Genomic DNA, 23,609 nt, shown 5'->3' with positions numbered 1-23,609 from the left:
TATATTTATATATTAATGACATCATTCATTATTTTCGTCATTAATTTTATTTTAAAAAGAATATTTTAAGTAAATTTTTAAGTATATACAGAATGATTTTTTTATCATAACCCACTCAATTACTTGCAAAATAATAATAATTTAAACATTTTTTTTTATTATTTATAAACATTTAAAGTTTCAAAATTTTGAGTTAATATACATGTATAACATCGATATTAGCAGGTACACAGCATTTTTATTATCAATTGTAAAAGGCACATTGTTATGAGTTTATAAATACACTAACTGACAATACAGAAAGTATATCTATTGATAATCATAATTGATAATAAATAATCCGTGACTGAGACAGCAATGTCATAAAAATCCAATTAGCTACCTGTATTTACAATCCCATGTGTATTATACATGTATATTAACTCAAAATTTTGAAACTTTAAATGTTTATATCTAATAAGCTAATAAAGTTATATTAAAAATTCAAATGCCATTTACTATTAAATTAAAAACTCAAACATTTTATTAAATTAAAAATATGTGTTACCATTTAAAAAAACAAAGTTGACCCCCCTCCAAGGCATAAGGGATGAACTTAAAAAGTATTACATAGTTAAAAATTCAAGAATAATGTGTAACTAAAGATAATAAAAAAAAAAAATGTTTAAATTATTATTATTCTGCAAGTAATTGAGTGGGTTATGATAAAAAAATCACCCTGTATTAGGTAGTTTCTGATATTTTAGAAAATTTAACAACTTTTAAATCAGTGAATATTTAATGTTACTTCATTATTTACATAATTAAGTTAACCTATTCATAAACACATAAAAAAAGCAATTATTAATCGCAATTGTTATAACACATTATTGATTTTATAACTCAAAAATAACAATTATTGTTTTACTTCAACTTATAGAAAAAAATTGGCTGTTTAAATCTGACTCTCTCTTGTTTTAATAATTTGGTGTCAAAAGTCTGTTTGTTTTTGTTTAGTTATGTAATGTTAAGTTGTAACCCTTAATTGAAAGTAACTAAGCTTATTGTTGAGCGCCATTTATCGTAACTCAAAAATAATAATAATAAAATAAAAAATAAAAAAAAATTTAATTGATTGAGGGTAAGTAATAGTGTGACTGAGAGTGAGAGTTACTTATGATTCGAGGGTTATAAAATAACAATATGAATATTCTTATGGATTTAAAAATCTTACTTGATAATATTTCTTTAGTTGTTAAAAAAACTTCAGTGATAAAATTAATAAAATGATAAATAAAGTAACACAAATTTTTAGTTCACAAATCAAGCAGGTAAGAATTTCGACAACGAGTATCGCAATATACAAGTAACGATATTTGGAGCACGAAATGAACAGGCCAGAATAAGGGTTTGTTCTGCCTTTTTATAATACTTTTGTAAAAATTTGTGTCAAATTTCATTAATTTTGGTCAACCCTAAGCCGTGCCTCAAGAGGGTTGAAAATTAAATCATGAGAGTAGTTTTTCAATAATTGTAGTTTATTTCAAAATTTATGACTTTTACATAAAAATTTATAAGAAAAAAATTGTAGATATGAATATTTTACATAAAAAAGTTATTTCTAAAAAAAGTCATAAGTCATATATTTACCTCGCAAAAGTTAAAAGTTCAACCAAATATATGTTTAAGAGTAAAATTCTGAAATTTTCACAATTTTAAAATATATGATGAAGCGTTTGTATTATAAAAAAAATGCTTGAGTAAAAGTTGTTTTAAATTAAATGTTTCATATTTTTTGTAAAAAAAAAAACAGTTACGAATTTTTTAATTTATAAGCATAAGTTTCGTTCTAATATAATTGTAAAAAGACAACGAATCTTTTTAATCTTTTAAATAATTATAAATAATGCAATATAAAATGTACATATAATAAATGATTACAATATTTTACAATATCCAAATTCATGTATAAATTTTAGAAATAAAAATAAAAAATGAATAAATAATAAAAATAATTTATCCCATTAGTGAAGCCTTTTTACTGTTAGGGAATTGCTTTGATATTGTGTTACAACTTGTAATATGTACTGTTTTTGTTCCTCGTTTTTTGATCCTTTCTTATTAAAATCCTCCATTAATTTTACCGCACGCTCTGCAGTATCATTCGCTACTTTTAAATTATTGATAATTTCTTGACTTTTGCAATAACTTGAATTTTCTTCCCATATAGATGGGTCTGTTTCCATAAAACTATAATCAATATTAAATCGATCAAAAAATTTAAAGTTTTACTTGTCACAAAATCTTCTATTTTTTTATTTTTTATAAAGTTTGATACTTCATTGAAGTCCAAATATATGTGTTTATTTTTCATGACATAATTTTCTTCCCCATCGAAATTTTCAGTGTCAATTCTTTTAATGTTAAATGCCATTTTAGTTTTTGTCTCGTGTGGAATATGTTTATCGAAAAATGCTAAAGCAATGTTGTCTGAAGTTAAATACCATAAATGGTTAACAAATTTTTTCAAATTATTTTTAGATAATTCTTCATCTATGGTTTTGTATTGGAAAATATTTTTTAAAAATTCTAAATCTTGTCGAGGCGAAAAAGCAGCAATTGGTGCATTAAACCAAGCTTTGATGTATAAATTAACCAAGAAAATGCATATACTCGAGATTGAATTATATTCTTTTTATGTCAACTTGAATTCTTCACGAAAAATAAATATTTTAAGAGTATAAAGCGCTTTTGACATCCATCGAGCATGGTGAATCGCTCCTGGAGCTCTAAATAATACACCTCTAGGCGGAACTTCATTTAAAAAAATTATTGTTAGCTCAAGAAATTCTCTATAATCTTCTCTAAAGTGGGATAGTTTTAATTGATTTAAACAAAACTTTAAAATATGATCAATAGAACTTTACAATTTTTCAAAAATAAATCGATCGTCGATATCGGACTTGTAATATTCAGTATTAATTTTCGGCCAAGACTTTTGAAAACGAAGAAATAAAGGGACATTCGGTCCTGAAGTTATACCAAATTTTGTGTCAAATGTACATTTTAAAATAATCTCGTAAATATGATGACGACACGGAAAGTATAAAATGTTTTTTTCTAACCATTGTTCTAACAAAACACACGTACCTCCAATCCTGCCTAAACGATAATTAATATTACTATTTATATTTTCAATTAAATTTTGAAGGATACAAAATTATAAATAACAATTAATATAGTTTTAATTAAAAGTAACAACACGAAAAACGGTAATTTTTTACACAAAAATAATAATTTTCGTTTAACTTCGACTGAATAAAATAGATAATAATAAACAATTGTTTTATTTGCCTGTGTTAGTTGCTGTAGCAGGCACGTAGACATGGGTGGGCCTGGCCCCCCTTAGATTTAATCTAATTTAACGTGCTAGGTTATATATACATTGAAATTATTATTAATTTGTGATTACTATTAAATAATACAGTTATTATTATGGCTGTATATTCATTTTTATATCCATAGAAAACGTTATTTGAAAATGATAACGTTCTAAACGTAATAATAAATGGAATAGCAGTTACTCCAAACGTGGTTGCAGGTATATTTGTTTTAACTCTTGTTCAACAAATGATAACAAACTACCAAGTATCTGCATCGATTAGCATCTAGTACATTACAAAATTCGATAGAGTAATACTCTATGAAAATTTTTTTGATAAATCTTATCTTTAATTTATTTTTTTTTTTATAATTTTGTTAAGAACCCCTGAATATTATTTTATAATTGTGTAGAGTATATAATATATGGTCGTCCGACTGTCGTCGAACACAGGAATGTGTTGACCAAGGGTTTTAGGGCAACCATGGGCAAAGGACTCCCACTGTAGGAACTCTACAGTCAGTCGTGGTTTAGTATGCGCTAGTTACACTCATTCTATATCATTTTAAATCATTCTATATCATTCTATGTCATTATATTTTATTATTCTATTCATTTGTATTAATATTAATAAATAACGTGTATTGTATGATGTGTGTTTGTGGGGGCGCCTCACTTGCGCCTCCTGCGTTCTGAAATAATATTATCTCCCTCCATTAATAGTTGTTATATATACGTTATTATTTTGGTATAAAAACTATAGTTTCTTTTAATAAAATTCAGTAATTTTTGATTTTTAATCGGTGAAGTTTGTAAAATAACGTGATCAACGTGAGGATAAATTGAAGACTATCATCCACAGATAAAAGTAAGTTTTTCAATAATTCATATTAGAACACAAGATGAATTATTTTACAATGATATGTGTATTTTAAATTTTAGATGAGTATGATAAATAAAGATTGGTTGAATGGTATGAAAAATAAACGTAGAATGTGTGTGTCTGATCTTAAAATAGGAGTAGAATACAAGGTTCTGGGACTGTACGTGATAAAATCAAAATACTCGAATGAGACTCCAGTGGCTGAAGTAAAACTTGATAATGAACCGTCATTTCAAGTTTATTTACCCGCAAGATTTACATTCACTCGTGAAGATTTAAACAAAGGAATCGATGAAAATCTCAAACNAATCACTCGTTAAGATTTAAACAAAGGAATCGATGAAAATCTCAAACTTGTATGCAACGGAAGAAAAGATCACACCTCTAGTTACGATATAATGTTCTTATAACTAATTATTTTTTAATAGAAATATGTGTTAAAATAAATATTGTATTTTTTAAAAAAAATGAAATAATTATATGTACAATTAAATNAATGAAATAATTATATGTACAATTAAAATTATTAATAAATTACTCTCGTTTAATTTAAAGAAACGCGTGTTTTATTTACTGGAAAAAATCCTGATCATGCTGTGAATAAATTACGTGAGAAATCTTTAGAAATTAAAAACTCAAGATTATAAATTGCAACATATTGTCTGGAAATATAAGATTGTAAAATAAAATGCATCATCTAGTATACAAAAAAGGTTGTAAAATAAAATACAATTGTATCATTTAAACATATTGCAACATCGAATAAGTAAAATTCTGCGAAAACGATCAGCAACTAGGATGGTGAGTTGGATGGTTGTGATTAATCAGGTGAAAAAGTCGAATAAGAAAAATTCCGAGAAAACAATCGGCGTCTAGGGATAGTAGTAAAAATTGCTAACATTTGCAAAAATATAACAATTAAAACCAGGAAAAATGTCCTGTACCGGTTTAATAGTGATTTGGTTGTTGTTTCGATATCATCCAGTGTTTTTAGTTATCAGATATCATCAACATGAGTTTCACATGTAGTGTTTGTTGTAAAACTTTTAATTTTTCAAAGGATTTAAAACGTCATGCCGATACTGTACATAAAAATGATTTTTATGATTGTGTTTTATGTGATAAAAAATTNGTATTTAAAACGTCATGTCGATACTGTACATAAAAATGATTTTTATGATTGTATTTTATGTGATAAAAAATTATCGAGAAAAGATAACGTTAAAAGACATGTTCAACGTTGTTATTATTATTATTATTATTATAGTACTTGAAACTGCTAAAAAAATTGATCCGACACCAGCAGATGTAGAAATAGTGAATGTATATCCTGGGGATAGTAAAAACTGTAAGTATAAAAGTGAAAACGCATGTATATATAATAATCATGTAATTATGTTTCAGGGATCGAGCGATTTTCAGAAGATATTGAATTTGAAGATGTATGTAAGTGAGAATTCATTAATTAAAAATAAAATTTAATATTAATTAATAATTATCGTTATCAGGCGTAGAAAATGAAATGACTGGTACAGGTATTCCACACGCGCAGCAAACTAAACAATCGATACCGAATAGTAAGAAAATCAACTTGATAATAATGTCGAAATTGTGTTTTAAAAATTATTTTTCATTTACAGATGATTGTGCAAAAAAATTGCGTGCGAGAGTAATAGAATCAGTTTTTTCGGGCAATATAGTTGTACATAGAATTGAAAACATAGATCCGTTTACTATCCCCGAATTCATTCAACGATATGCGTCGGACATTGAAGATGTGTGGAAGAATTCAATTAAAAAACATATTGCGGTAAAGACTTCTTTAGATTTAGTTACAGTTTATAAAAAAATAATTAATGTCAATAGTAGTGCTAATTTAGAAGTACCCACAATTACACAAACACTTTCGATTTCTCCTTTTGTTTTAACACCATCAAGTAGTATTTCCGAGTGGATTACTACTATTAAACATCTGCTACAGAATAAGTCCGAAGAGGTTGAAACGCGTGGGAGCGGATGGGTTTTCAGTGGTGTAATTTTTTTGGATATTAACTGTTTTAAATATGATCCTATAAGGGGAGGGTGTAATACGGTAATTCCAAAAAAATTACTTCGTAAAAATGCTTTGACAAACATAGAATGTGAGGGGGAAGATTGTTTTTTTTGGGCCGTGGTTGCTAGTTTATATCCGGTTCAATCGCGTGGTGTGGATAGGAGTAAGCCCGATTCTTATCCACATTATAATACAGTGTTAAATACTACGGGATTTAACTCACCTATAACTCTTTCAGAAATCAAAAAATTTNATGGGATTTAACTCACCCATAACTCTTTCAGAAATCAAAAAATTTGAAAAAAATAATAATATAAGCATAAATGTTTACACTTATGCTAATGAAAAAATTGCGGGTCCATTACATTTAACCGAATATAAACGTAGCAAACACGTTAATTTATTGTTTATAGATAGAAATGATAAACCCTTCGGACATTTCTGTTGTATTTCTAATCTAGAGCGATTGGTATCCACACAGCTCTCCAAACATAACTCCCGTAAGTTCTTATGTGATGGTTGTCTATTATTCTTTTATTCGGAATTAAAACTAAAACAACACCAGCTTGAAAATTGTATGCGTGTAAAAACGGTTGTACCAAAACCACCCAAAAACATCATGAAATTTCAAAATTATAATAAACAATTCCCCGTCGAATTTGTCATCTACGCCGATTTTGAATCGATATTAAAACCTATAGCTACATGCGATCCAAATCCGGCACAATCTTTTTCAAACAAAATTAGCATTCATGAACCGCATAGTTTTTCTTATTTTATAAAATGTTCATACGATGAAAATTTGGATCGTATGGAGCTATATCGTGGAGAAAATTGTGTGAAGGTGTTCATTGAGAAACTAAGAGAAGATATAAACCGTATAAGTGATATTTACTCGAATTCCGTTTCAATGATGCCGTTAACTTTAAAACAAGAACACGATCATTATTTAGCAACTGTGTGTCATATTTGCGGCGGAGAATTACGTTATCACGATAAGGTTTTCGATCATTGTCATTTAACGGGAAAATATCGTGGCGCTGCGCATAGAGATTGTAACCTAAAATGCACGGTTCCGTCATTTGTTCCCGTAATTCTGCATAACATGCAGAATTATGATTCGCATTTTATTATTACAGAACTTGGATTTGGGGATGATGATGAGGGCATTGAAGTAGTGGCAAAAACTAATGAGAAATACATGTCAATTAGAAAAACAATTAAAACAACTAATAATAAGCGGTTGACGTTGAAATTTATACTCATTAAACTTTTTACCTTCTTCTATTGAAAAATTAGCTGACACTTTAATGCCCGAACAATTTACCATTACAAGGAGAATGTACACGAATGATGATGAGTTCATGATGATGTGTCGTAAGGGAGTATTCCCTTATGAATATGTGACTGACATGGACGTTCTGAATGAAAGTACATTACCTCCCAAATCCTCGTTCCGTAGTATATTAAATATGAGTGATATAACAGACAAGGATTACGCTCACGCAAAAAAAATATGGGAAAAATTTAATTGTTCGACATTGGGGGATTATTCGGATTTATATTTAAAAACAGACGTATTTCTTTTAGCGGATATCTTTGAAAATTTCAGAAAAATGTGTTTAGTAAATTATGGTCTTGATCCTTGTTGTTATATCACTACTCCAGGATTCAGTTTCGATGCCATGAAACGAATTACTGGGGTCAAATTGGAATTAATGACGGACATCGAGATGATTAGTTTCATTAATAATGGAATTCGTGGGGGTGTCTCTCAATGCGTATCTCATTATAGTGAAGCTAATAATAAATATTGCGACAATTTCGACTCGTCGAAACCGTCAAAATATCTATTATATCTCGATGCTAATAATCTCTATGGCGCAGCGCTTAGTCAACACCTTCCACTTGGAAATTTCAAATGGTTAGAAGAAACAGAAATCGATGCGTTAGATGTCATGGAAATTGACGATGATAGTGATTGGGGGGTTATTTTAAACGTTGATTTAGAGTACAGTGATAATTTACATGACCTTCATTCAGATTTACCACTATGCCCCGAAAATATAAAACCTCCGAAATCAAAATTTAAAAAATTGATACCCAATTTATATGACAAAAAAAATTATGTTATTCATTATCGATGTCTAAAACAGGCTATTAGTTTAGGACTAAAGGTGAAAAAAATTAATAAAGTACTTCGATTCGAACAGTCGGCTTGGATGAAAGGGTATATAGATTTAAACACTAGAAAACGAATGGAATCCAAGTCGGCTTTCGAAATTGAATTCTTTAAACTCATGATCAATTCAATTTATGGTAAATGTCTCGAAAACCCCGAAAGAAGATTAGATGTAAAAATTATAACCAAATGGCAAAATATAGGAAAACGATTCGGGGGTAGTGTGTTGATTTCGAAACCAAATTTTCATAGTGTATCAATCTTTAATAATAATATGACAGCCATCCATATGAAAAAAACTGAAATCGTGTATGATAGACCTTGCTATGTCGGGTTTTTCGTTTTGGAAATAGCAAAGACTATCATATACGATTTCCATTGTAATTTCATGAAGAAAATATACGGCAATATGTGTAAGTTGTTGTATACGGATACAGATTCTCTATTTTATGAAATACGAACTGTGGATGTTTATAATGATATTAAAAATAATTTAAATAAATTTGATACGTCGAATTATGACCCCAATAATGTGTATGGCATACCGCTTGTCAATAAAAAAGTAATTGGACTGATGAAGGATGAATTTGGGGGGTGTATTTTACACAAATATATAGGTATATGTAGTAAAACATACATGATGCGTAGCGGGGGGGACGTCGAAAAAAAAAATAAGGGGTTAAAAAAAAGAGTTTTAAAAGAAACAATTGATGAGAGCGATTATTTGAATTGTATCAGTTACCATCACCTAAAAATTCTACGCAGCATGTATGTTTTTCGTTCGTATAGACATATAATCTACACAGAAAAAATTAATAAAATTGCTTTAGAATTTAAAGATGACAAGCGGTATCAAATACCCGGCAGTCATGACACATTACCTTGGGGTCATAAAGACATCCCCCCCTCCTCACCAGATTAAAAAATAATAATATGATGCGTACTTCTACATTATTTGTAAATATTTAACTTTACGTTTTTTCTATGTAAATTTGTAAATAATTAATTTATGATATAGAAATTGTATAAATTTAATATTAATTTAAAAACTTGATGTCAGAAATAAATATAAAGTTAAGTTACTGTTGTTTAGAAATATTATAAAGTTGTAAATTGTAAATATTTATAATTAATTGATTTATAAATATCGGATTAAATTTTAAGTTAATCTATTAACACAGATAAATGTATAGTTAAGTTATTATCATTGAAAATACATATGCTTTGTAATTAATTTATATATCTGAGTAAATTTGATGATAGTATTAAAAATTGGTTGTAAAAAATAAATTTATAGTTAAGTTACTATTATTTTTAAAAAATATATGATTTGTATGAAAATGAAAATTAATAAAACGTATTTAATGGATAATATGAATCTTAATATCATAATTTTCTATCTAATTAACTTATTCACTAATATTAAACTTATAATAAAATGTTTTCATAGCGTTTCCATTTTGCAATGCGACCTCTTCCTTTATGTGTATTTGAAAATTAATTATCTTCACGGAATAATAGATTCTAAAAAAATCAATAACATTATTTATCATAATAAATTAGGTTTATTATTACTAAAAAAAAATTATATACTATTATACTTAATATTTATGATTAAATTTATAGTATGTTATAATACTGTCAAGGTATGCTCTGAGACGATCAACAGTTGTATAATATTATTCTACCTACGAATAAAAATAAAAGTTAATAAGTATAAAATACATTGAATCTATAGTTACTCAATTGTTCCTTTAAATTATAATTTTTTCTCCGTGTTGAAAAAACTGAGTATTTTCGATGTTGAAAAAGTATGTTGTAATACTTACTTTTTTACGTTTTCGGTGAAGATTTTTACTCTTACGTATGTCACTAAATTTTAATTTTTTATTGAAATAATTATTTCATGTGATTGTGTACTCAATGTTATCAATATGTATAACATTATATGGATTATAATGTACACACGCAGTAGACGACTAAAAACAATGATATTCATTGAAATTTAATTTACGCCATGAAAAAATCACACTAAGCGCTTATAACAAGGAGAATACATTCTATCATTATAATCATAAATACTGTGAAATAATGTCCTCTATTTAATTCGATCTTTTATACAAGATCGTTTATGTCGGATGGGGGAGTGTGTTTTTACTTCTCTAACAATTTAGAGGTTAAACGTCATTATTTTATATTTTAACCGCTAGTAAAAACGTACACTATACAATAACTATACACAAATAATACAGAATAATATATTTATTGAAATAAACTGTACAGCTGATAATTTTTACTATAAACATGTTTTGAAAAAAAATAAAATATATTTACAATATACAATTATTTTTTAACCACATACATAATACTTTAATACGATTATTCGTACAACAATCATCATGGTGTTTATGCAATGAACATGTAATCGTTGATACATCGGAATTATCTTGTAAAAGTACATCAATTCTCGGACAGTCATAATCTTCCATATTGATTATCGGTTTGTTTGTAAATCTTTCGAGAAACTTCTTTTTTTGTAAACCTTTAACGTAAAATTGTAAACATCGATTGGCGAAACCGTCCATTATCGTCTGTAGTTTTGAATAATCGACATTGCCGTCAATATGATGTAATTTATGTTTTTTACGATATAACCACGAATTGACTCTAGCTGACTTGGTTGTCATGTAAAAATTATCAGGTGGTTTAAACACGTAATGATGTAAAGTATTAAACGCATAAACTGACAATTCTTTAACAATTAATTGACACCTATAATCTACGATGCATTGAAAATCGACAACTATTGATTCTTCCATCTTGGATCAGCGTCGAAATTATACTAAATCGTTTTTGTGTATCCAACTAGTTTTTTTCAATCCGTACCATTTAACTAGATAGTGATTATTTTTACGTCTTAAAATGTTTTCAACGAGAAACGTACTAGGGAATTTCGTTTTTTTCAACTCTTCTCGATAAAACGTTCCGTTAATTAGCGCACCGTCTTCATCTTTCAACACGTATACAACGGGTATTGAATGTTTTATTTCATGTATGAAAAATATTTCATTTGACCAATTCTGTGTGTATCCTTTAACGAAAGCGGCTTTATTTTTACTAATACGAACCGCGTCACCAATATTAAATAATTTTCGTTTAATGTTCGAATAATTCGGTAAACGATAAAACCGTACGTTATCTGGATATTCCGACGCTTGTGTCGGTGTTTGACGAATCGCCGAATGAATACTATCGTTATAATCATTTACTACTTTTTGTAATAATGATAACCACTGGAAAGACCCCGACGCTGTAAATTTTCGCCACATACGTTCTTTAAGCGTACGGTTGAAACGTTCGATTACGCACGCTTTCACCGCCGAATATGCAGGAAAATGTTTAATACCTTTCAATTTCAGAAAAGTTCTCAGCTCTTTGTTGAAAAATTCTGATCCCCTATCCGTTGTCATGTACAATGGACATCTATTGGAGTTGTTTATTATTGATTCAAAAGCTGCGACAACTACCTTACTGGTTTTGTTTTTTAATGGAACACACCATGCATATTTTGTATATACATCTATTACCGTGAGAATAAAAGTATAATTTTTATTCTTGCTGGAATACTTTTTCATATCGACGAGATCCGCTTGCCACGTGTTGTCTTTACCGTAAGGCGTTACGATACGTCTAGGAAATTTTTTTCTAGCTTGTGCATGTAACTCCTCCGCTATTTGCTCTTTCACGGATTTCATTCTATCACTCCGTTTTCTCTAAGTTCTTCTTCGAGTGATATTATTTCGTTATTTACACCCGTATTACCCGCACGCTTAGATGCGTGTAAGATAGCCAACCGTTCGATTAATTCATTTATATCGTCCCAGTATACGTATTCTTTTCGTTTATTCGTAACGGATAAAAACGGTAGTCCACTACCAAACTTTTCGTTTTCACTAAACAGTGGTTCACGTCCGGTAAATAACTGTTTTATAATATTTTTATATTTATATCCTGGATTAGTTTTCAATTTTCCGTTTTTGTTTCTATGAACTCTAGTGTGGATAAGACAGTTTTTATACGTTAACAGATCATCAGAAGTGATTAAATCGATGTTGGGTATCTTTTTAAATAACAATTCATGTAATCCTTTTGTCAATGACACTTGTTTTAGACTACCGACTTTTATGCTACCCATATGTTCATCAATGATTACTGTTTTATCGCCCATCTTAAATTCACCGTTATCATTAACGGTTACGCTGTAGACAGCATCAAAATTCGATTGTTGTGGTTTTTGATGTTGTATCGGAGACGATAGCACAACCGTATTATTTTTATCAACGTTATCGCTATCATCAGAGCTATTTGATTTCTGATGATTAAAAAAATTTTTTGTTTGATGTGCAATTTCTTCAAGAGGTTCAACAATAGGAGACGCATGCTTGCGTATAAAGTCTCTAGTATCGTCAACACCGCGTTTGAGTTGTAGTAATTTTTTCCTAATACTTTTTTTAGCTTTTATAATACTCGACGTTATATTTTCCTCAGTCTCCATTTTGTACTAANTCTCCTCAGTCTCCATTTTGTACTACTTTGTAATAACCAAGTGTTTAAAAATTACTTCTTTTTATATAAATATCAAAGCATTTGCGATATCTTCCCTCGTTTAACGGAAAATCTTTCGCTATCATCAAAAATTTAAATCTCCCACTATTCCAGCATTTGGCACACATTTCTTTAAATTCTATAAAACTCATGTCCGACGAACAGTGATCATCGTATATGTGTTTTAAATTAGTTTCGTCTTGTTTGTATAAAATAATCATATTCGTGTTGTCTCTAATGAGTTGTTTNACCATATTTGTATTGTCTCTGATGAGTTGTTTTGGTATACGAGAATACGTCTGCGATAAGTAAAATATATCGACACCATTATGTCGCCCTCTACAAAAATACGATGCAATGTTGTTTTGTTTTTCACATACGACATCATCGAATATAAATATAGAATTAGGAGTTGCGGTTTCCGGTGGTATTACTTGATCGTTGTCCGTGTAAACGTTTATGTTTACCCCTTCAACATCATTGATAATATTTTCTAAAATTTTATACTTACGCTGATCCGGTGTTTTTGTATAGAGATAACCGTTTTCAAATTTTAAACCGTTTTCTTCCGTCAGCAAATTATACATAACGTTTGTTTTACCGCAATTAGACGGTCCACAAATTATACAACGAATACTATCAGGTAGTAAGGGACCGTGTTTCATTCGTTTTGATTCGGATTTATTCAAATCAATATTAGAAATCGGTAACTTACACGTTTGCACTTCAAAAAACATTACGTATAAAAGATTGACGCAATACTTTCGCCGTTTTAAATGATGGTTCGATGTCGACGATCAAACAATACTAAACGCGGTTACGGTATAGTCAATTCTCTTATAAATAATCTTCCAGTTGAAGTTCATTGGCCAACGTATCAGTACCTAGGACCAGGGANCTACGTATCAATACCTAGGACCAGGGACGCGGTTGGAAAAGCGATTGGCTCGTGGTGACCCCGGAAGAAATCCGTTGGATTCGGCAGCTCGCGATCACGATATAGCATATAGTAAATATAAGGATCTTAAAAATCGACATCAAGCCGATTACGTGTTACAAAACCGTGCTTGGGAACGTGTTAAGGCGAAAGACAGTACGTTTGGAGAAAAATTNATGCGAAAGACAGTACGTTCGGAGAAAAATTAGCGGCATACGCTACTACCAATATAATGAAAGCGAAACGCAAACTCGGGATGGGAGTGAATTTTAACTCGATTGTCAGTTCGAGTAAAAGGGCAATGCGTAATATGAAGGGTAAAAGTGAAAAGAAAGCCAGTGTCGTTGCACTTGCAGCGGCTAAAAAAACATTCAAAAACTCAGCTCAAAAACCTACTACTCCTCGCACTATAAAAATACCAAAATTCGGTGGAGCGCTGCCCTTGATTCCTATTTTCGCCGGTCTGTCTGCTTTAGGATCATTAGCAGGTGGTGCCGCGAATATAATCAAAGCGGTAAACGAAGTAAGAAAAAATAAAGACGCGAAAACTCCTGTTAAAATCGGTAGCGGTATGCTTTTAAAAAGAGGATCAGCATTGTATTTGAAGCCATTTCAAAAAAACTAATTCATACGCTACCCAGTGATCGTCCGCTAAACAGTGATGATATAATAAAATACGCCAGATCGTTCAAAATATCACATTTTCGTAACGTCTTTTCACGAGACAAGTTACCTAAAACACCACGAACTTTTGAATGTGCCGTAGTGAATTTAGATGATGATACGGGTAGAGGTACACACTGGGTAGCTTATTATAAAAAAAATAAAACTGTATTTTATTTTGATTCGTTTGGCAATTTACCACCGCCTTTAGAATTACGCAACTACTTAAAAGGCTGTCGTATTAAATTTAACTATACTCGTGTACAAGAATTTGACACGTTCGTGTACAGACAATTGTGTATGAAATTTTTACTGGAACAATGCAACGGTCGTTAACGTTATCTTTTCAAGGTAACCAATCTAGAATGATCAGTACTTTTTTTCCACCCATAGAACTAGATGGAAGCGCAGAATTGGCACTTTTGAGTTTACAAGCGTGTAATTCTAAACCAAACGTTAGTGAAAAAAATAATTCTTTTCGCGTTCAAATCGATACAGATAAACTCAACACTTCAACGTCAGTTAATTCTTCAGTAATTGATGTAACAATACCAATCGGATCATACGAGCTAGAGGATATAAGTAAATACTTATCGAATAAATTGAGAAAACATAATATTATTTTCAATTTAAAGTCCAATGCGAATACATTGAAATCAGAAATGTATTGCGATAAAACAGTGGATTTTATGGCAAACAATAGTATTGGAGAATTATTGGGATTTAATAAACGAATGTTTGAAGGTGGTGTCGTACATGAATCAGAACAAATGGCTAATATCAATCCATTATCATGTATAAGAATAGAGTGTGATATCGTACATGGTGCATTTGTTAACGGACGCGAGACGTGTTCAATTCACGAGTTTTATCCTTTGGTATCGCCCGGCTATAAGATTGTAGAATCACCTAACAATCTGATTTATTACCCTGTGTTGACTAATCAAGTCGATAACGTAAAAATTGAAATTAAAGATCAGAACGGAGAACTTGTCGATTTCAGAGGTGAGAGCGTAACAGTTCGTGTTCATATCCGTTATGGGAGTACGATATAACGTTAAAAGAAAACGTTTTGACGATATTGACAACAGTTGTGTTTCAAAACTTCCAGTGTTAACAAAGGTTAGCTTGAATACTCTCTTAAATCTTGGTTACATGCTTGCAAACCATTATGGAAGACATTCTGAACATACACTAAAAACCATACTTCGAAGAAAGTATAACAAAATTTGAATATCATTCGTATCAACCGTTTTCTAGTAATGCGCTGTCGAATAACGATGAAATACGAATTGCGATACAACATCAAGNATGATGAAATAGAAATTGCGATACAACATCAAGATTTGTACACTCTACCCAGCGAATCGTTACTACACATCGAAGGCGAAGTAGAAAAAAATATGGAATCGGTGGGTGAAGGTGCGTCATTTGTTAAAATAATTAACAACGGTATTATGTTTCTGTTTGATGAAATTCGTTACGAATTAAACTCGGTCGAATTCGATAAACTACTAAATCCTGGTATAACGACATGTATGAAAGGTTATGCGTATTTTCAAACGGCTAACCTTTACCGATATCAAAACGCCGGATGGAATGAGAGCGGTGAGAGTAAGACAAACTTTGAAGTTTGTATACCCCTTAAATTAATCATGGGGTTTGCGGAAGATCATCGCAAAATTATAATAAATTCTCGTCAAGAACTTATATTGCATAGATCTAGTGTGGATATTAACGCGTTAAAATGTGAGCGAGGCAACGGTAAAATAAAAATCGCGAAAATTATGTGGAGAATGCCGCATATAAACGTTGAGGATGGTGTTAGATTGAAACTTTTGAAGACGTTAGATTCTCGTCAACCACTTTACATTGCTTTTAGAAGCTGGGAATTATTTGAACATCCATATTTACCACAAACAACAAAACATTCGTGGGCCGTTAAAACGTCAACGCACACTGAAAAACCTAGATATGTGATTATAGCGTTTCAAACTAAACGTAAAAACATTATATCTGCAGACATGAGTCGATTCGATCATTGTTCTCTATCATCGCTCAAAGTTTTTTTAAATTCAGAGTCTTATCCATATGACAGTTTAAACATCGATTTTGATAATGATAAATATTCAGCGTTGTATCAAATGTATTCATCATTTCAAGATACTTTCTACAATATCGATAATGGTGATCCTATTTTGACTAAAGATGAATTCAAAGACACTGCACCTATGGTTGTTATCGATTGTTCGAAACAGAATGAAAAAATTAAAAGTGCACCTGTAGACGTTCGAATTGAATTCGAAACCAAGATTCCTATACCAAAAGATACGTCAGCATATTGTCTTATATTATATGATAAAATTTTCGAATAAAACGCTGACAAGTGAAGTACATAAGGTTGTTTAATCTAATAAATAAAACAAATTATGTTATAATATATTTTTTTTTTTTTATTATTATTACACATACAATTTTCATACATTATTCAGTGTAATATTAAACCCTATTAAACAAAAGAAGCACTCACTTCCAACCCAGAATCCTCATCTAATCAATACAAAAGATTTAATATTCAAACTTCTCGTTTCAGAACTAACTAAACAAAAATACGTTACTTTTTACACATGCACCCAGTTCACTCTTTGATTTATCATAAGTTTGTCATAAAATATAAAAGTATTAACATATTTTTCACTTAAGATTGTTGATAAGTACTCATTGGGATACATAATTATGCATTCATACTCACACGATCAGAATAAACACATAAAGTAAAATGAATGCGACAATGTGGTAATAACATTTCTGCACATGTTTCACTCTTTTGTTAATACTGGAAAANGTTTAACTCTTTTGTTAATACTGGAAAAACGTGTCTCAAACGAAGTTAGACACTAAAACTAGGGACGAACTGTTCTCACCATTTCGTTGGTTTACAAACAATCGGCCATATGTAACAAAATATTTACACTCTAAATCTCCAGGAAACATTATATCCAAATATCACAAAAGACTTCTTATCACACAATTTATTACTGTATCTTATTAATAATCAGAATTATAAACCAAGTTAAACATATAACACATGCACTCTTAGATTGTAAACATTACATTGTAATATCACTGATAATGAATGTTAACCTTATCCATCTGATAATCCAAATAATTATGTATATTTAGTAAAGATTATACGAACATTATTAAATATAAATATTATATTCTTTGTAANCCATCTGATAATCCAAATAATCTTATTATATAATAGAACAAAAAAAAAACGCTTTTCTGGGAAAATTACTTAGCGTGCTCGGATTTTCAAAAATTTTTTTTTCAACGAAAGTACTCGGTCACCAGACTCCGGGAAAATAATTGGCGAAGGTCGGAAAATTTTTGCCGCTTGCCCGCGAGCGTTTTAAAATTTCGACCGTTTTCGAGAAAAACGCTCGCTGACGCCAGCGTTTTACGACTTAAGGTTTGAAATTTTCATCAGACCCGCCCAATGACATTCCTGAGATATGATAAAAAAATCAATTCAATCCGTTCATTTTTCACTGTTTTACGAGCTTTTTTTTTTTTTTTTTAAGTCCACGCGCATGGTTTTATTATGCGCAGTGATTCATTTCTGCTGATATGTATTATGAACCTTAATTATATGGTGTATTATGTATTATTATTAAGACACTATTTTGCAATTGCCCTATTTTTATCAAGGAATAATTTTCTTTTTTCACATATATGATGTATGAGACTATGAGTTTATCTTTTGAATTGGGGTTCATCTATGATAACTATGATGTTCATCGTTAAATCGCAGTTACTAATATATTTATCAAAATTAAATTTATATTTTTATTTTTAATATTAATTTTATTTTAATATTAATTTTAATTTAAATTTACAGTGTGCCACTTATAATAACCTGCTAAATTTTTTTTTAATTAATCTATAATTTAAAAACAATTATTATAATTAGATTATTAATAATTTTTGTGTATAACAGGGGTGTAATTAAGAGAGATTGGCCCCTCCTTGAACAAGCGCTAGCAATATTTTTTTAGGCAACTTCTAATATATAAGGACTGAATGTCCTTTTTTTTTCATCAGTACTTTAATTTTAGCAAAAAAATTTCTATAACATGTTTAACAAAGTAAAAAATATTAAATTTCCTCCTAAAATAATTTTTGAATAGGCCTAAAGGGAATACCTCATTAAGAGGCTTCAACCTTATACCCAATACATTTTACTATATTCTCTTTTTGAATTTTCCTGATTTTAATAATAACATTTTTAGATATAGTTTTCTATAGTTTTCACTGATTCTGAAGTAATATTTTTTCTGAAAAACACTTATCGTGCCCGGCGTAGCCGGGTACTTCTACCGGAATCAGTGGCCTACTTATGATGACGGCCCGAAGAGACTTACGCGCCGAAGGCGCGTAAGGCTCGAAGGGCCCCGGGTCTGGGGCGGAGCCCCAGCTAGGCGAAGCCTAGTTATGTATATTTAGTAAAGATTATACAAACATTATTAAATATAAAATATTATATTCTTTGTAACAGATAAACAAATTAACAATAATAAATCTGTATGATTTTAACTTGTAAGTTTTAAATAAATATGAATTACTATTGATTGTACTATGATTATATGTTAAAATTTAAATAACTGTTTTCAGCTATCCAAAATAATTTTATTACAAATGTCTATTAATGTAAGAATTGTATTTTATTTATTTTACATTATTATTACTTTGAATCACTCTTGTATTTTATAATTAGTATAATTCAAATTTATTTTATCTAACTTTTAACTTTAAATTTAATTTATATTCGTTCGTTCAGTATTTTAAATTATAGTTTTATTATTTTATAATCTTAAAGTATTTTTTAAAAGCCTCAATAATTATTATTTTTATTTAAAATATACTTATTTCATTTATCTATTTTATCAATACTAATATATCATTATATTTGATTTTAATATACTAACTTTTGAATAATTTTACTTTTACTAACAATTATTTTAATCTAATTTATAATTTTCATTTATAAAAATAAATTTTGACATTCCAATTNATTATTATCATTTTTTATCTAAAATATACTTATTTCATTTATCTATTTTATCAATACTAATATATCATTATATTTGTTATTAATATACTAACTTTTGAATAATTTTACTTTTACTAACAATTATTTTAATCTAATTTATAATTTTCATTTATAAAAATCAATTTTGACATTCCAATTCAATTTTTAATCACATTATATTACACTTTTACTACATTATATATATATAGTATGACAAAATAGAAAGGGGTGCATTTGTAATATTATATTATTACATATAATATTAGTATACAATAAGATGTTATCATTTGTTCATGTATGTCACATATTATGATTATACAAGATCACCAAAACAGGGTTCTCTTATTTAAGATACAAAATAACCCTTTAATTATACAATAAAATCTCCCTCTTGTAGAAATTATTAAGTAACGCCTACACGCAGGGACCCTCTTTTAATTAACCAATTACAATACAAAGCCTCAGCTTCTAGGATCACGATAGAGATCGCTGGGCTACCCCCTTCACACTATAAAAAGCCATTTTTCCCCATCTAAACCAGTTCTTTTGACGATTTTAAAATACACAAAATCTACGACACTCTACTCAAGATTTCACTCTCCGGGACTTAGTCGATTTTTTAATTAATTTGGACTTAGAATATTTTTCTTTAAAACTAAATGACACTTAGAAATTTTAAAGTGAATTTTGTTTTGGTGAATCTTTTAATTTAATTTAATTTGTTCAATCATTAATAATATTTTATTTTTCTTGTTATGAAAATAAACATCAAATAATATTTTAAACATTACATCTTTTTAAAATTATTTTATTACACAGGACGTAAGGTAAGTACAATTTAACCTATGCTTTCGAACTTCCAACAATCTATTGCGTGATAAACCATTAATAATTAATGAGAGAAACAATTAATGAGAAAATTAATTTAAATAAAATTGAAGACATTAAAATTACAAAAACTTATAATAAATAATTGATTATAATAATCTACTAAGCAATCCCCTAATTTCTTTTTATATTTAACCCTTCTTTTCCTTTTTATATTCTCTCTAATTTTCTATCACCTTCTTTTTTTATTTTCTTTCTTTTTATTTTTGGTTTATTACATCAGTTGTAATTCTATTTCATTTAATATAATAAATTTATATGTTTACATTTGTACACTATTTTAAATATTAGATTTACAATAAGTATTTGAAAAATTACTTAATATTTTTTTCTTCCAATGTTCCCTTTCAAATTCATTAAAGACTTGAAGTGAGAGCTCATCTACCTCTTTAGCATATTCTTCATCGTCGAATTCGGGATTCCAGATTCTAACGTCTTCTGCAATACGTTAATTATTTTTATTAACTTTTCTCAATCAGTTAAATAATTTTTTTTACTTACTCATCATTTCTTGAAGATCTGATGTATTTACATTATCAACCCATGTTCCCTGTGTCACAAGANTCTCAACCCATGTTCCCTGTGTCACAGATCGATTAAGTTTTCTTCCATATCGACGTCGGTCCATGGATTTAAACCTGAATGAATACATTCTCCTTCTTTCTTATTCGTTTGATTCTATAATTATAATCAAAACTGGTTAAAATTTTAAATAAAATATTAAACACATACCGTATCATATAACCAAGATTGCTGTTGCCCTGCATCAATCATAGAGCATGTTATTGGATCTTCATTTATAACATTAATTTGATACTCATCCATGGACCAAATTTCAGAAAATAATTCTTGCGAAGACTAATTATTGAATTCAAAGTTAATGAGTTTAAAATTCAATTAAAAGATAAATTAAAAAAAACTTACCATTTCTTGAGAAAACTGATCTATTTTAATATTGTTTAAAATATCGTAAAATTCTTCCTCATCAAGTACAGGTGATAGAGGTTCAGTCTTCATATTGTGTAATTTATAAAAAAATTCTTCGGTATCAATACTTTGCGATGACATGATGCTTGTATTGATTTAACTGAACGACTGTGGCCACAGATTGTCATACAATCTTACAGTAGAATTTCAAAATGATGATTTATCATTTTTAATTACTCTGTGATTGGATGAAAATTTGTTGACGATTTTAAAAACATTAACAGGAGGGGTTACAAGAGATAATTATGAATTTCTTAGAAGTATTCTCATTTTTGAAATTTGCTGATTACATTTTATTTTAAATGTAAATTGTGTAACTTACATTTCACACAAAGTAAAAGAAAAACATTTTTCAAGATTCCATATCATTATGGTTTTATATTTCACCACGTGGAACACATTTTTTATATGCGTACTGTACACATGATGCAGTATCTTATATTATTTTGTTACCCAGAAACAAGAAATGATTTTAAACATACGTATCTGCAGATTAAAATTTACAAATGATATATTATTTAATCGCAAACCCAAACATTATAAAACAATATGTAGTATTGCAAACGATGAATGGGTTTATAGAAATAATTACAACCAACTGCGTTGAAATAATTTAACTTTATTTTCATAAATAACATTTTTACAAATATATTTACAGTTTTTCATTATTTTTTAATTCTTCATCACTGCTATTATTGTTTTCATCTATAAAATCAATTAGATCGTTACAAGTTTCCCATTTTTGAATATGTGCAAATGTATTTAATGCATTGATGCTTGTATTCTCTCCATCAGTTTCGTCTTCACCCCAATTATTGTTTTGGTTAAAATTAATATTATTTCTAAAATAATNATTATTGTTTTGGTTAAAATTAATATTATTTCTAAAATAATAGATTTAATTTAATAATTTATTATATAAATTAGCGTTAATACTTACTCGCTACTTGTGCCATTCTATGAATAATAGCACAAGTAGCGAGTAAGTAATATCCTAATTAAAATATCCTGATTTGTTTGTTTTTTAAAGTCTCTTACGAATTGATCCCATATGCGCTTCACTATACATTTGTAATCGAATGTGATTATTTCATTATACAATACCATCGAAGTTTTGGGCAATAACGATGTGTTAATGTTTTTTACAATCGTAAACACTAAGTTTTCAGGTAACATTAAAAACTTATTTATCACCATATCTTTTGCTTTTTCATAGATTTCTTTACTTTGCATTGAGAGCAAGTAACAAGTTTCGTATTTTTCTTTTACCACTTCCACAAGACATTGTTTCATTTCTTTTATTTCCATTAGGTTTTCTACGGTTAGCGATACACGACCCGTTTTCTGTTGTTCAACACCTCTACCCGATATGGATAGATAATTTTTCGAGAAACATTTTGACTTGACGATATTAAACTCCGTACTCAAATATATTTTTGATTTACAAGAATCGTCCATGAACGATATTAGTTCGCCGATAATGTTCAAAAAGTTTATAAAATAGTCTGCCGACATCCAAAAGTACATACTTGGTGTTATGATTATTATAATCGGAACGTATTGATCAATTACCCACGTGCAACCGATATGTAGAAATTTTCGCTCGACGAAACTCAAATTGAAGACCGACGTTGCTAGTATAGAAAACTCAGGTTGAGGTTGATTCCGAATAGTCATTCTTATATCTTTTCCTCCAGTTGTCATTTTCATCATGCTCATCTTGAATATCACGATGTTATACTTCACTGATTACACACACGAGTAAGAAAACGAAGATACAATACGATTGATTTTCACGAGCGATTGTGTTTTATACCAATATTAAATAACAGGAGTGGGGGAAGAATACAATCATCTTTGAAGTGGGTGGTTGTGAGGCGCTATTATTTGTTATCAAATTGAATTTTTATTTTGATAAGGGAGGCGCTAATAATTTTGAAAAGTGAGGCGCCGGA

The 23,609-nt window shown here is 29.2% G+C and overlaps 3 protein-coding genes and 1 long non-coding RNA gene across 4 annotated transcripts; 3 read left to right on the top strand and 1 right to left on the bottom strand.

Moving 5' to 3' along the window:
- Positions 1-986: 986 nt before the first annotated feature.
- Positions 987-4,544, top strand: LOC126899516 (uncharacterized). Its single transcript, XR_007702613.1, has 3 exons — positions 987-1,387; positions 4,171-4,229; positions 4,304-4,544. It is a non-coding gene; the product is annotated as an uncharacterized LOC126899516 (long non-coding RNA).
- A 930-nt stretch (positions 4,545-5,474) lies between these two features.
- Positions 5,475-9,154, top strand: LOC126898309 (uncharacterized). Its single transcript, XM_050672251.1, has 4 exons — positions 5,475-5,592; positions 5,649-5,690; positions 5,753-6,520; positions 6,567-9,154. Exons 1-4 carry the CDS (start codon positions 5,475-5,477, stop codon positions 7,586-7,588), a joined length of 1,950 nt encoding a protein of 649 aa, XP_050528208.1. The 3' UTR covers positions 7,589-9,154.
- Positions 9,155-15,964: 6,810 nt separating this feature from the next.
- LOC126898308 (uncharacterized) lies at positions 15,965-17,059 on the top strand. Its single transcript, XM_050672250.1, has one exon. The coding sequence runs from the start codon at positions 15,965-15,967 to the stop codon at positions 17,057-17,059; it is 1,095 nt and encodes a 364-aa protein (XP_050528207.1).
- Positions 17,060-21,252: 4,193 nt separating this feature from the next.
- On the bottom strand, positions 21,253-22,256 carry LOC126898307 (uncharacterized). The gene is made up of 3 exons (XM_050672249.1): positions 21,592-22,256; positions 21,400-21,525; positions 21,253-21,345 (listed from the first exon to the last, which is right to left on the bottom strand). The coding sequence occupies exons 1-3, from the start codon at positions 21,733-21,735 to the stop codon at positions 21,253-21,255; spliced, it is 363 nt and encodes a 120-aa protein (XP_050528206.1). The 5' UTR covers positions 21,736-22,256.
- Positions 22,257-23,609: the final 1,353 nt, after the last annotated feature.

This window comes from Daktulosphaira vitifoliae, unplaced genomic scaffold (assembly GCF_025091365.1).
Source record: "Daktulosphaira vitifoliae isolate Bord-2020 unplaced genomic scaffold, ASM2509136v1 Scaffold_2, whole genome shotgun sequence".
Lineage (NCBI taxonomy): Eukaryota > Metazoa > Arthropoda > Insecta > Hemiptera > Phylloxeridae > Daktulosphaira > Daktulosphaira vitifoliae.
This window is presented reverse-complemented; position numbering and strand designations above follow the sequence as displayed.